The 14354-nt window shown below is 41.7% G+C and overlaps 1 protein-coding gene across 1 annotated transcript in view; it reads right to left on the reverse strand.

Moving 5' to 3' along the window:
• Window positions 1-11167: 11167 nt before the first annotated feature.
• LOC117303302 (Down syndrome cell adhesion molecule-like protein 1 homolog) overlaps window positions 11168-14354 on the reverse strand; it is a 109960-nt gene continuing 106773 nt past the window's right edge. Inside the window, exons 30-32 of the mRNA XM_033787469.1 lie at window positions 13110-13384; window positions 12508-12599; window positions 11168-11779 (exon numbers count right to left, since the gene is read on the reverse strand). Coding sequence (XP_033643360.1) covers window positions 11627-11779; window positions 12508-12599; window positions 13110-13384 — 520 coding nt within the window. The 3' untranslated portion in view covers window positions 11168-11626. The remainder of the gene's footprint in view (window positions 11780-12507; window positions 12600-13109; window positions 13385-14354) is intronic.

Raw genomic sequence — 14354 nt, forward strand, 5'->3', positions numbered from 1 at the left:
TATACGATCTTTATAAAGTTACAGCTAGTTTATTTTCAATTTCAAAAATCCAGGAATTCTACCTTTAAGAAGAACATAACTTTAGCGCAGAAACTAGGTTGTACAAGTTTTTCTTCAAAATGTAGGGTTTTGACAATTTAAATTATTTGCATCAGAATTTGTATATACTATACCCGGACCCTGCATATTAAAAAGTATACAGTTTTAATTGAAAGGCACCAGTCTATTTTGAATACAGCCTCATCATACTCAACACATTTTAGCTAGGATAGGGGGTCTTATCCTAAACACTGGGTTCAGGTCCAGCTCCTTGTTATGTACGTGCAGCAATACCAAAGGTATCCAAACGAGCTGGGCACCATACTCAATGAGGGTACCTAAGCTGGTGTTGAAAACCATGTTTTTGGAAAAATCTGTTCTAGGTAACCACAGTAAAGCCTACAATAAGCTTTTTAGGTGTATCTTAAAGCAGTTGATGAAAAGGAGCTAAGCTCAACAAAAATTCTGTTTATAAAAATATGGTTACCAAACAAAACACCCATGTAAAATGCACCATTCTCTCTGTAACTAGTATCCTGTTAGTTTATGCTTAGCAAAAGAAATTTAAGCAATATTTTCAAGATTATTAAATGACCATGGAGTTCCAGAAACCACACAATAAACAACTATTTCAAAATGCAAAATATTAAAATGCAAGGCACACAAAATATAAATGATGTTATTGCTTATTTTTTTGTTTACATTGCTGATGAGTTGTGATTTAAAAAAGAAGGCACAGCAATCGACAAAAACAAGAATAAAAAAAATGATTGAAATCTTGAAAAAAAGTATTAAATACTACGAAAACTTTAAGTACATAATAGTTACAGGAGTTCTACACAAACATGTATGCTACAATGAAAAATCCTTCAGAACCATACATCTTTCTTAAATGTTTATGGTAAAAAATAAAGCATTTTGTGGCACACAAGGATTAAGTGGTTTAGCACACATAAAAAGATATAAATAGCCAAGACTGCAAGTAACAAAAACTAGAAAACATCACACATAAATAGAGAAAAGCTGAACTAATCTAGATTACACAAACAACCTGTTTTACGATAGCAAAACTAACATGTGGATTGGATCTTGCTCCATATTAAATATGTAACACACACACGAACTGACTCAGTGCAAAAGAATTTAACTTTTAAACAACCACTTTTAATGCTCTTCACAGCTCTTTCTTCGTCAAGATATTAAACAAACTTTAACTTTTAGCAAAAAATTGCAAACTGCAATAAAACTCTAACAGCTGTATACTAACTATTGGCCAATAGTAATAAACAATCTCAAAACACTAGGATCCTAGATTTATCAGTTCACGAAGTCAATTCCGCGATTAATATCCGATTTATCAGTTCACGAGTTCAATTCCGCGGTTAATATCAAGGATACGGGCACTGTAATTCCTCCTCCACTCGACACCTTGCAGCTACATGTACAGATGTAGGTACGCAGTAGGTCAAATAGTTCAGAAGTCCCGGGGAAACTTGTTGCAGCTAGGTAGTACGTCTAGACCCAGTCCAGCAGTCCACGCATTCCACAGTCCAGCAGACAGCGAGTCCAGATGTGGAAGGTCCGCAGTTTCATTCGTCACCAAGTACCAACACTCCAACAGTTTAGAGTTTATTCAACTTGAGAAGCTGATTATTCATAGAGAAGATCTAAGATTGTAGATCTGAGATCTGAGAGCAAAATATCCACAAAAATGCAATCACTATTTGCTGGACATTAATATGCTTTATAAACCTTTAAAAACAAGCCATATAATTATTTGTAGTATCCCCCAGATTTAACCAAAATAATCATCCATAAGCACATGTGAAAAACATGAGGCTTGAAAACTCTTTAGGAAATGATTTATAATAAAACCAACTCTTACCTGAGAGCCAACAACTGCCAATAAATCTTTACTGGTTTGCAGGAACACAAAACCTGCTAACAGGAGGTTATTATTTCTCCCTCAACTATTATATTTCAAAAACAAAACGATGAGCAAACTTTTACATGACATGCATAACAACAAACATGTCTGCCATAAAAACACTCTCACATGGCCTGGACATCTCCAGTCAATTGAGGGCGCTTTCACCTGTTCCAGCCTTGAGGGCGCTATCACCTTTTGAGCTCTGGGCTACATCCTCCCCTTCTAAACTCGCTGCATCGTCCCGATGCATTCATTTCGTCTGGTCCCAAACAAAAATCTGCTAAGTGCTGGAACGAAATCTCCAAACGTAGGGGTAACTGACAAACTGTAGGTAGGCTGACCTAGCGTGTCGTAAGTGAATCGCTGAGGGAGTTTTCGTACTCTGGAGGGGCGGGAACTCGGGAATGCACCTTGGTCATCTTCAAGATTCTCTGATTCAACCTCCTCCACAACTTGTTCCACAGAGATATCCGATGGAAACGTAGCATCTTGTAGGCTAAGCTCAGGCTGTGATGTAATCGGGCTTTGATTAACATTGTCCTCAGTAATCTCAACAGGTGTAGCCTCAACAACCTCTAATTCATGGGGTTCATGATCATCAGCATCGCTGCCAATCCCTTCAGGATCCAAACTATCACCAGGTGGGGGGTCGGACACTGTAAGATCATCTGCTGGTATCTGCTTGAGATCATCCTCGCTTGAAGTTAGACCACTGCTCTGGACATCATGACTGCTGACGCAAACACCATCTTCATCCATCCCATTCATTGAAGGAAGTGACAATGTGTCTCCATCAACACTGGGGTCTAGGGTGACAGGAATGCCATCATCATGGACATCGTCAATGGTTTTCAGCTGACAGTCTTCAGGGCAAGGGTTCACATTCGGTTCGGTATCACTAGAGAGTTCGGCTTGGGTGTCCATATAGGGTGTCTCCTCAGCAGGATCCATAATCGAACATCTTTCAGAGTTCAAAAACTGGGAATAGGGAACAAACTCCTCTGCCGCTTCCCTCAATGTCGACTCTACTTCAACTGAAGAATTTCCATCATGTGCACTAACCTGTGGTCCAAAGTCAATTGAACCTTCATCTATCAGGATGTTTTGTGCACTAGATTGGGTATCGGGCTGTACAGTAGAGTCTCGCTTCTTGGGCCACACAACCACTACATCAGATTCCTCGGAGTCTGACTCTATGTATTCAAGTTCTCTTTCTGGATCACCGGGGTCACACTGCACAGTTTCGGGTTTCTTTGACTGTCTCGTTATGGGTCGATGTACCTTCTCAGAGGGCGGCTGCTTGGGTTCACCTGTGAGCATTCCAATAGGAAGAATCATGTTCCTGTGAAGTGTCTTAATCTTACCCTCACCAGCTTCTGGTTTGAGCTTATAGACTGGTATATTGTCACTATGTCTGCAAACAACGAGGTACACATCTTGTCCCCATTTATCAGCTAGCTTATGAGTACCTTTCAAACCCACATTCCTGATAAGGACACGATCTCCAGTCTGAAGTTCATTTCCTCGCACTTTCAGGTCATACCTTCGCTTGTTTGCTGTCGCAGACTTGGCCGACTCTTCTGATGCTCGCTTAAATGCACTTTCTAGATTACTTCGCAACTCTTGAACATACTTCGAGTGGTCCTTGTTCGTTACACCATCAGGATATGTACCAAAGGAAACATCAATAGGAAGCCTGGCTTCCCTTCCAAACATGATGAAGTATGGGGAAAATCCAGTGCTATCATTTCGAGTGCAATTGTAAGCATGTACCAGGGAGCTAACATGCTTACTCCAGTGCTGCTTGTCTTCATTCTGCAAAGTCCCCATCATGCTCAACAGTGTCCGGTTAAACCTCTCAGGTTGAGGGTCACCCTGAGGGTGGTAGGGCGTAGTCCGTGATTTGCTTATACCCAACATCCCAGTCAGTTCCTTGATGAGTTTGTTGTCAAATTCACGTCCTTGATCTGAATGCAATCGGGTAGGTAGACCATAATGCAAAAAGTACTTCTCCCATAGCAACCTGGCAACTGTTCGAGATGATTTGTCCTTTGTCGGATATGCTTGAGCATACCGAGAGAAATGATCAGTGATGACTAGAATGTACTGAGCACCACTTCGGTCCTGTTCAAGTTTCAAAAAGTCTATGCAAACCAACTCCAATGGGTAAGTAGTTGAGATGTTCACCAAAGGAGCGGAGATCTTGGTGGGTGTCTTATGCGTCACACATCTTTCGCAACATCGGATCCACTCCTCAACGTCAGACACCATCTTTGGCCAGTAGAATCTTGGTCTAACCAAAGTGACTGCTCTCTCTACACCAAGATGTCCGAGGTCATTATGCAGGCCTTTCATTGCTTTGGTTCTATAGTTCTTGGGTAATACCAACTGAAATCTGGCAAGACCGTTGGAGTCCATTGATCTTCGATACAATGTTTCATCTCTCAGAACAAGACGATTGAATTGGCCGAGCATAATGTTCAAGTCCTTGGAGAAATCATCAGATCTCTTGGGTCGTACCCCATCTTTGACAAACTTGATAAGTTGACTAATATCTGCATCAGCTTCTTGCTCCTTCCTCCAATCAACATTATCCAGACCGACCATCTTTGTCTCAGTGTCTGGATTGCAGTAGTTTGACGGAACTGCTTCGGCACTCATTGCCATGGAGTACACGAGAGGTAGATCATCATCACCGTTTGAAGATGGACTAACAACATCACCAGCAAGATAACGAGCACAGATCGCATCAACTTGTTCCTTGCCACAGGTCTGGTATCTCTCCTCACTGTCCTCTTTTAAACGTGTCTCAAGATCACGGATCATCTCGTCCTGGTTAAACTCTCCACCACCGACAGAATTTGGGTCAGGTCTCCGTGATAAAGCATCAGCATCTTGGTTGCAGTGACCCGGCTTGTAGTGAATTGTAAAATCAAACGTGGCCAATGCTGCTAGCCACCTGTGTCCGGTCGCATCCAATTTCGCTGAGGTAAGTATATACGTGAGCGGGTTGTTATCTGTGTAGATCTTGGTACCCTGGGCCGAGTACAAGTAGTCTTTAAATTTTTCAGTTACAGCCCACTTTAGGGCGAGGTACTCCAACTTGTGAGCTGGATAGTTTTTCTCCGCCGGGCTCAAACTGCGGCTAGCATATGATATAGGTCGTACTTTGTGATCTATTTCCTGACAGAGAACTGCTCCTAGGCCGTCACGACTGGCATCTGTATGTAGAATAAAAGGACTGGCCATATCTGCAAACGCTAACACAGGTGCAGTACAAAGCCGCTCTTTCAAGGTTTGAAATGCTGTTTCACAATCTTGTGTCCAACGTGGTCCAAATGGAGCTCTCGGGTTGACAGAATTTTCCTTAGTCACAGAGTCCTTCTTCTGAACACCCCCCGTCAGCTGAAACAAAGGTTTGGCCACAACAGAAAACCCTTCAATAAATCTACGATAATAACTCGCAAACCCTAAAAAGGATCGCAGTTGACGGACATTGTCTGGACAAGCCCAAGTTTTCAACGCCTCTACCTTCCCCGGATCAGTCTGAACTCCTTCTCCAGAGACAATATGGCCGAGGTATCGCACAGAAGTACAACAAAACTGGCATTTGTTCGGAGAAACCTTCAAGCCAAACTCTGCAAGACGGTCGAACACCTTAGCAAGTCGCTCTTCCATTTGCTCCAACGTCGAAGAAAATACAATGATGTCGTCCATGTACACCAATACTTCCGACATGTTCAGACCCGCCATACACCTCTCCATCAACCTTTGAAAAGTTGCGGGAGCCCCTTTTACACCTTGTGGCATCCTCTCAAACTGGTAAAACCCAACGGGGCACGTAAAGGCTGTCTTCTCCTTGTCCTCTGGGTTCATTGGTATCTGATAATATCCGGACTTGAGATCAATGACGGAGAACCAGTTACACCCATGTAGGCAGTCTAATGCTTCATGAACAAGTGGGACGGCATATTGGTCTGGAATTGTTCGTGCATTCAAAGTCCTATAGTCGATACACAGGCGTATTTGTCCATTCTTTTTACGGACAATAACAATGGGTGAAGCATATCTACTTCTCGACTCAGTGATCACTCCTATGTCAACTAAACTCTGGATGTGGTCTCGCAGATCCTGCAAATCCCTTGGAGCAACACGTCGAGATCTTTCACGAAACGGCTCCTCATTGTTCAGTCGAATTTCATGATACGCCTCAGTAGTCACACCAATATCCCATTCATGTGTAGAGAAAACTTCAGCTCTCTGAAATGCAATCTTTAGTAGTCGCTCTTTCTCCTTGGCATCTATCGGTCCCCAATCAAAGGGTAATTTCCGGAATTCCTCTTCTGTAATTGAACACTTTGGGCTCGGTGAAGTCTGTGTCTTCACTGTTGACGATGTCACCTTACATTGTACCACTCCAGATGAAGATGGATTCGGAACATCACTGGTTTCGCTGCTTGTGTCACTTACCCATGATGTCAGGTACGCCCCTGCTACAATACATCTTCGAGACAAAATAACAGGCCTGTTGTTCTGGTTTTGATTTGTGAGGCAGACCTTTACTTTACTAAACCCTCTCTTGATAGTACAAAGCGAGCAAGAAACCTCTATCCCTCCAGGTAGCTTATTTGGGACAAATGAATCCAGTAATCCGGTAACAGACTTCCCACATTTATTTCTGATCACTCCCACTACTTGTTTGGTTGACCCAGCTGGAATCTCCACTCTGCCTCTGGCTTTGAGTTTGACATACCCAAGTAAACCATCAGGGCCTGCTTTTGTCGAACATCTGATATCTTCATATATTTTATCACAAACTGCATCAATCGTCACTCCACTTGAGTCACGCTGCACCTCTGAGTAGCAGTCCTTGAATACTCCAGCATTTGTACCAACTATCAGCTGGTAATCAACAGCACTTCTGCTATCGGGGACAACCAGAGCAAGAGTTCGAAACATCTTTTGTGTACCACAGAATTTCTCGTTGAACCCAAGGTTGATTTCAGTCCATCCTAAGTATGGCATAAGATCATCACCACCATGCCACAACACTAAATCTTTTAGCGGGTACAGTGATCTTTCAAGTGTATCAAAAAACTTCTTGTAAATGAGTGTCACTTGGGAACCACTATCTACAAGTGCACTCGTCTCTACCCCATCCACCTTGCATGTCCTGATGGTCAGTCCCCCAATCAGTCCCTCTGGAATGTCGGTGTCGGCTTGACATTGGTAACTTGGTTGAGTACTGCATGGCCTTAGTTCTGTTGGGGCATCGCATCGGCCTCTTTGGAATGCCCTTTCCCGTTTCCCTGAAGATAGAATTGGATAAACCTTTCGCTGACTTTATCTGGGTCCGATGGATTGGCACATTTGGGACGGTAGTGGCCTTCCAAACCACACTTGAAACAAAAGTTTGGACGCTGATTTGCTCTGCCTTTATCACCTCTCTGGTCAAACTTACAACTTTTGGCCTGTGTTTTAGGTTGTTGTTGTGGGATGGAGACTGCAGATGGGTTGGAAACAGACTCGGGCTCTCTATGGCTGATCTTTTCTGCTTGTTCGGCCTCTTCTCTCCTCACCATCTGAAGAAGAGATAGATACGTAGGTGGTGTTTTCACTTTATCCTTCAGTCTGAGGTTGATAAGCATCATGTCGTTGTATAGTGTTCCACGAATGAACTGAGACAACAGCAGTGAGTTTGCTGAATCCGGTAGTGCACCCCCTTTTCGAATCAGCTTCCGAAGAAGACCCTGAAGGCGTGTCAGAAAGTCTGAGGGCTTTTCTTCTTTCTTCTGATGTAGCTGATGAAACTTGATTCCCAACTCCTCTGCTGATTGTGTGTCACCAAATGCAAGTTCTAAAGCAGTTAGGTAATCAGCTGCTGTGGCTTGTGGGTTGTCTCTCCTATAGTCAGTGATCATATTGGCAGCTGGGGCACGCAGTGCTTCTCTTAGTCTCTTTCTCTTCTCTCCTTCATCGCTTTCCTCTTCTAATTGCCCATGGACAATTTCCACCCACAGATCAAAGGTTTCTTCATCTCGGGCTGGCTGCTTAGATCCAGAAAAAGAAGGAAGTCTTCGGCTGTTTGATATTTTGCACATAGACAGCGCCTCTCTCAACCCCACTGCAACATCCTTTGATCCATTTGCTGTGGATTTCATTTCTTCTCCATGATTTTCAGGTTGTTTCTCTGCTGAGGATGGCAAGTCTTTGGACGACGACGGCAGCAAACCTCGCGACATTAAGTCCGCTATTGTTACCTTTTCACGAGGGGAGTTAAATTGTTGAATTGTGAACACAATTTGTTCATCGGAAATATCAAGTCGAATCCTCCCATCAAGAGGAAGTTCGACATCCTTCATGGCAAGGTCAAATTCGACGAGAAGAAGAGTTTGGCTGTCTCTATCCTGGCGCGAAACACTAGCGAGATGGTTTATGGTCTGATATAAAGCAAGGGCTATGTCATCTGTGGGAAAATGTACCGTGGTTGCACTGACAAGAAGAAAACAATGAGTAACACGTAAATCTTCCTTTTTGCACCATGACAAACCTAATTCCCGAAGCTCTGCTGAACAGTCAGGCATTTTGTATTTACGATTGAATTAACACAAAACAAAATTTCAATATCAAAAAAACTTGCGTGCTGTGGCACGTTTGAATTTGACAATGCAATGCACAAATTATGCAACACACAAATCAGTTGTTGACTCTCAGAATGAAATCACTAAAATTTAACCTGTTTAAACACCAGCTATGAAGAACACTAAAATATATTTAATAATTCAACTTGCACGAGCAGATGTTTTTTAGTTTCAGGCCTCTACTTTTCGAGGTCCTGGCAAGATCGCCAATTATGTAACACACACACGAACTGACTCAGTGCAAAAGAATTTAACTTTTAAACAACCACTTTTAATGCTCTTCACAGCTCTTTCTTCGTCAAGATATTAAACAAACTTTAACTTTTAGCAAAAAATTGCAAACTGCAATAAAACTCTAACAGCTGTATACTAACTATTGGCCAATAGTAATAAACAATCTCAAAACACTAGGATCCTAGATTTATCAGTTCACGAAGTCAATTCCGCGATTAATATCCGATTTATCAGTTCACGAGTTCAATTCCGCGGTTAATATCAAGGATACGGGCACTGTAATTCCTCCTCCACTCGACACCTTGCAGCTACATGTACAGATGTAGGTACGCAGTAGGTCAAATAGTTCAGAAGTCCCGGGGAAACTTGTTGCAGCTAGGTAGTACGTCTAGACCCAGTCCAGCAGTCCACGCATTCCACAGTCCAGCAGACAGCGAGTCCAGATGTGGAAGGTCCGCAGTTTCATTCGTCACCAAGTACCAACACTCCAACAGTTTAGAGTTTATTCAACTTGAGAAGCTGATTATTCATAGAGAAGATCTAAGATTGTAGATCTGAGATCTGAGAGCAAAATATCCACAAAAATGCAATCACTATTTGCTGGACATTAATATGCTTTATAAACCTTTAAAAACAAGCCATATAATTATTTGCAGTATCCCCCAGATTTAACCAAAATAATCATCCATAAGCACATGTGAAAAACATGAGGCTTGAAAACTCTTTAGGAAATGATTTATAATAAAACCAACTCTTACCTGAGAGCCAACAACTGCCAATAAATCTTTACTGGTTTGCAGGAACACAAAACCTGCTAACAGGAGGTTATTATTTCTCCCTCAACTATTATATTTCAAAAACAAAACGATGAGCAAACTTTTACATGACATGCATAACAACAAACATGTCTGCCATAAAAACACTCTCACATGGCCTGGACATCTCCAGTCAATTGAGGGCGCTTTCACCTGTTCCAGCCTTGAGGGCGCTATCACATTTTGAGCTCTGGGCTACAAATATACAAAACTTGCTAAGCATAGAATAGTATTGTATAGCAGAAACAGGTTACCAACCAAAATTACACTAAGTTTGCATTATTGTGGCTGGTGCCCCCACTCATTTTTTGCTAAGCAAAGAAAACAGCTATAAGAAAAATTGGGCCCTGTACTCAGGAGACTCCTCACTTCCTTGGCTACTTTGAAAACTATGAATTTGAGCCAAGAGGGAGAACCATGCCCTTACTTTTCGGTGTCAGAACCCGGGATCCACCAGGACAAACAAATTAAAAAAACTTCTGACATTGAGGCCATAACAAAAAAAAAACATGAGTGTAAAAAGTTCACAAAGTCACATCCATTAGCACAAACTGATTGTGATTTCCTCAAAAAGCCAAGGTCAATTGTACTATCAGATATCTTCCCAAATAAAACATTTCAAGTTTCTCTAATACCCGTCGTCCCCGCGGGACCTGGAGTGAAAGGTGAGCCTTCCTGAACCATTACTCTACCGTTTTGAATCACAAAGTCAGTGCCGCATCAAAAATTCCTATGTGAGATGATTTCATTCGCTATAAACAGACGATGAAGAATGTACCCCTCTTGGGACGTGCAGAATCATTAAGCACATTTCCCGTCGGAAATCGACCCTACCTACCCGACGAAAGTCGTCAGAGATCCCCCACCCCCTCCCCATACATGAGTTCGTTGGGGGGTATGCTCACCCCTCCCTTGTAGCACCCTCAGGGGAAATTACCCTTTTTGGTAGTGTGAATAAGTCATAATGACAAAAGCAATCCCAGTGGGACTCAAGAATCATCAATGATGTGCGACCTCGACTTACATTTGAAGTCAAAAACATAGCTTAAAAACATGAGCAAATGGTATTCATACTAATGGTATTCCAGCAATCCAAAAGGGGAGTTCAATTTATCAGGCATGATATTTGGTAGTACAACTGCTACCTACATGTAGGGTTTAAAAAGACTTTGCAGTCCTTATTAATAATAAAAAAAACTTTTTTCAAGGACAACAACAAATATGACAACAGATGGTTGGAGGAATAATGTATCATGCCTGTTTTACACATTAAAGGAACACGTTGCCTTGGATCGGTCGAGTTAGTCTTTGAAAAGTGTTTTAAACCGTTTGTTATGAAATGCATATGGTTAGATAGATAAATTAAAAGTAGGATATAATGATCCACACGTCGCGAAGAAACACGGTCGGCCATTTATGGACGGACCGTGTAAAAAGAAAACCGCGCAATTTCGATTGATATTTGTGTAGATCATTGTATTCTACTTTTACAACATCTTTCTAACCATATGCATTTTATAACAAACGGTTACAAACGCTTTTTAGACCAACTCGTCCGATCCAAGGCAATGTGTTCCTGTCACGGAGAAACAGAGGTCAATGTTTTTTATCTTTATATTCTTCTTTGGACTCTTTCACGGATATGCTGGTTAGAAATGTACTCCTTCGAGAAGTTGACCAATCACAGCAGCAGGAAGGCGTAGTCCAATCACACTAACTCATTTATGCAACTCGGAAGAAAATCCACCATTCAAAAGTCTCCTGCCAGCAAAATGGTCTTTGTCCCAATGGAGGATTGGCAAACGCTCATCCCAATCCACACTGCGCACTTTATGTAGTTCAGTAGTTCTACAGCACCTTTACATTCATCCACGGGTACTGGGTTCACATCCTGCTTAAGTCATTATTTATTCACACATTAACATATATATAATATGTACACATTAGGAGCGACGGAACTGGAAGGGTTAAAGGGTAGTCCTTTCATTTGATATGACAATCGATGAAGGATTCTCGACAGGTTGGAGGTCACCGTTGGTCTCTTCCTGGTCCAGCAGGACGGCAATGGCTGCCAGGCTATCTTGCTTCAGTCGACTCGGTCCTCTCGAGGTTCGGGCCACCTGGGAATAATCAACATCACAATGTTATTCAAACCACTTGATTAAATTGTCAGCAGACAGTTGGTATATAGGATTTGAGGCATTGCATGGTGAGGTATCAATGTATGTTTGGTTTGCGGTAACACCATGTGTGTATCTACTTGCCAGGTAGACTTTGTTCTTAGAAAACTGTCAGTTGTTATAGTTAATACACAAATGCAAATAGTGGTCAGTGACTGGCCCGACCCAAGCAGAACTTCCTCATGAGCTAAAAAAATGACAACACAATGGGTTGTGTTTTCATTTGTCAAAGACTCTACTATGCGTCAAACTGTCAGATCATCAACTATTTTTTGCATTTATACCATAGGTCCTTTGTGTTGGTATGCAGGTTGGTAAGCAGTTTGCAACAGCTAGTTCAATTTTCACTTTTACAGAAAACCTTACCACAAATTATGTTACAATTTTGGTTACAAAACAATAATTTCCAATTCTGTGTTTCTAAACGGATCACGAAAGACATTTTGGGGGAGAAACAAAATCTCAAATTAGGGGAAATAAATTATTTTAAAAATTTCTTCGCGAACAAAGATATTGACAAAACAGGTCTAGCTCAGTTTGTGGAGCATCACTTTGTTTTTGTTCACCACAAAATTATTTTATTTGGGAATTAAAAAAAAAAAATTCACAACATTCACATCAACTAATGCAGGACAATGAAATCGACAAGTAAAGAATTCTGCCATTACCTTGTTATAAAGTTCATCCAGCTTGTCGGGCGTCGTGTCTTGACTCTCTAACTGCCCATGGGAGGCTGGATGGTATTTAGCATTCCTCGGACCTAAAAATAAAAAACATTATTATTAATATTTGTTTTTATGAAAACCTGGATTCTTCCCATGCTAGTCGATATGCTTGATTTGTGGCCTGATATGCGGAAATTTTTTGGCCGATAAGCAACAAAAAAATTCCCCAAAATCATCTTGAGAAAACCTTATAAAATGATCCAGGTTCAATCCAATTTTCAATTCACATTTATTTCCCTGAAAACATTTCGACAAATTACAGAACTACATTGTAATGCATATATGTATGTACACAAGATAGAAAAGGAATAAACAAGCGGGAGGCACAGCCCAAAAATAAGCCAGGTAGCTTACATAACAATAGACATAAACTGAAGGCTTTTGCTCACAAAGGCTTTTTTAAAAACCAAGATAAACGCCAATTAGAAAACATTCCGTAGGCTGGTTTCAGTTCAGAGTACCTCAACCAAACATCAAAAGGCCTTAGAATAATGCTTGATAAATTCTACTTGCTGTTTCCATCCAGCCATAAAAAAAACACTCACTTCTTGCCGGGGTGTAGAGTCTCCCATTTGCCCTCGGTACGGTCCCCGATCCCTGCTCGACCTGCCCTCCGTACGCAGCATATCCATCCATATCTCTGTGCACCCTCATGTGGTCCATGCTGGGGGAGGAGCTTGCCCGGGGGCGGTTGGGGTCCATCGGGCCGTCATTCATACCGCTCAGATCCGCGAATTCCTCAGGTGGGGACGGTGTTGGAGTGGAGACGGACGGGAGACGAGAAGTGTTTCTTGAGCTGACCGTCGAGGGCGACTTGGAACTATTGGAAATCACGATATAATAGGTAGGTAAGTTCTCTCCTCGCTAAAGAGGGAGGGCACTATAAAGAAAACGTTTACACATCTGGACCCAATTTCATGAAGCATGTAAGCTCAAAAACTTGCTTGGCACAAAAACTCTTGCTTATCAAAAAATAGGATTACCAGCCCAAGTACCATACAGTTACCATTGCTATGACTGGTACCAAACTCATTTCTTGCCCAACACATTTCTTGCTTAGTAAAGAAATTTGCTAAGCAGAATTTTCTGCTAAACAGCTTCATGAAATCCGCCCCTGATGACTGTGCAGGGCAAAATGATTAAATCAATCTAACTTAGTGTGGGTGTGGGAAGGAAGGTAAACCAGGAGTTGAGCAAGAATTGGAAAGCTAGGGGGTCAAAAAGGCGAGGAAAAACAAAACCTTGTCTTTGATGTTTTTTTTTTAGAAAGAAGGAAGTGTATTTTTATTGTTTTAACTCTAATATGGCAAAGTTGTTCCCCAAATTTCATGGTGCTTTACTAAGTTTGACACTTTCCAATTCAATCGTGAAGTTTTTTATTCATTTAAGTAAATATAAAAATATTGAGGCAGCCGAGAAAAAGGAAGCAGGCAGGGACGAGAAACTGTTAATATATTTAATGTGGCCTAAGAGGTGCGGACTCGATGCTGCCTCGTGTCTTATCCTAAATCTAATACTAAGAAATCTCTCCATCAGAAAATCCGTTGATCACATTACGAGACTTGCCACTCAGTAAGAGTGAGCAGGTCACAAGCGTCTCTAGAAAAATGTCAAATTCTCCAAATTTATCACCCGTGGGTTGGGAATAACAACCGGAAACAGTAACAAACTAGCCACAAGCCGAAGGCAGCCAATGGAATCTACTCATGGGAGTTCTTATACATTTCCTAGTTCCTGTAAGTTTATACTTTGTGCTTGCACAGCAGCCATGTTTAGTCTGGCTGGCAGAG

Source organism: Asterias rubens, chromosome 19 (genome assembly GCF_902459465.1).
Source record: "Asterias rubens chromosome 19, eAstRub1.3, whole genome shotgun sequence".
Lineage (NCBI taxonomy): Eukaryota > Metazoa > Echinodermata > Asteroidea > Forcipulatida > Asteriidae > Asterias > Asterias rubens.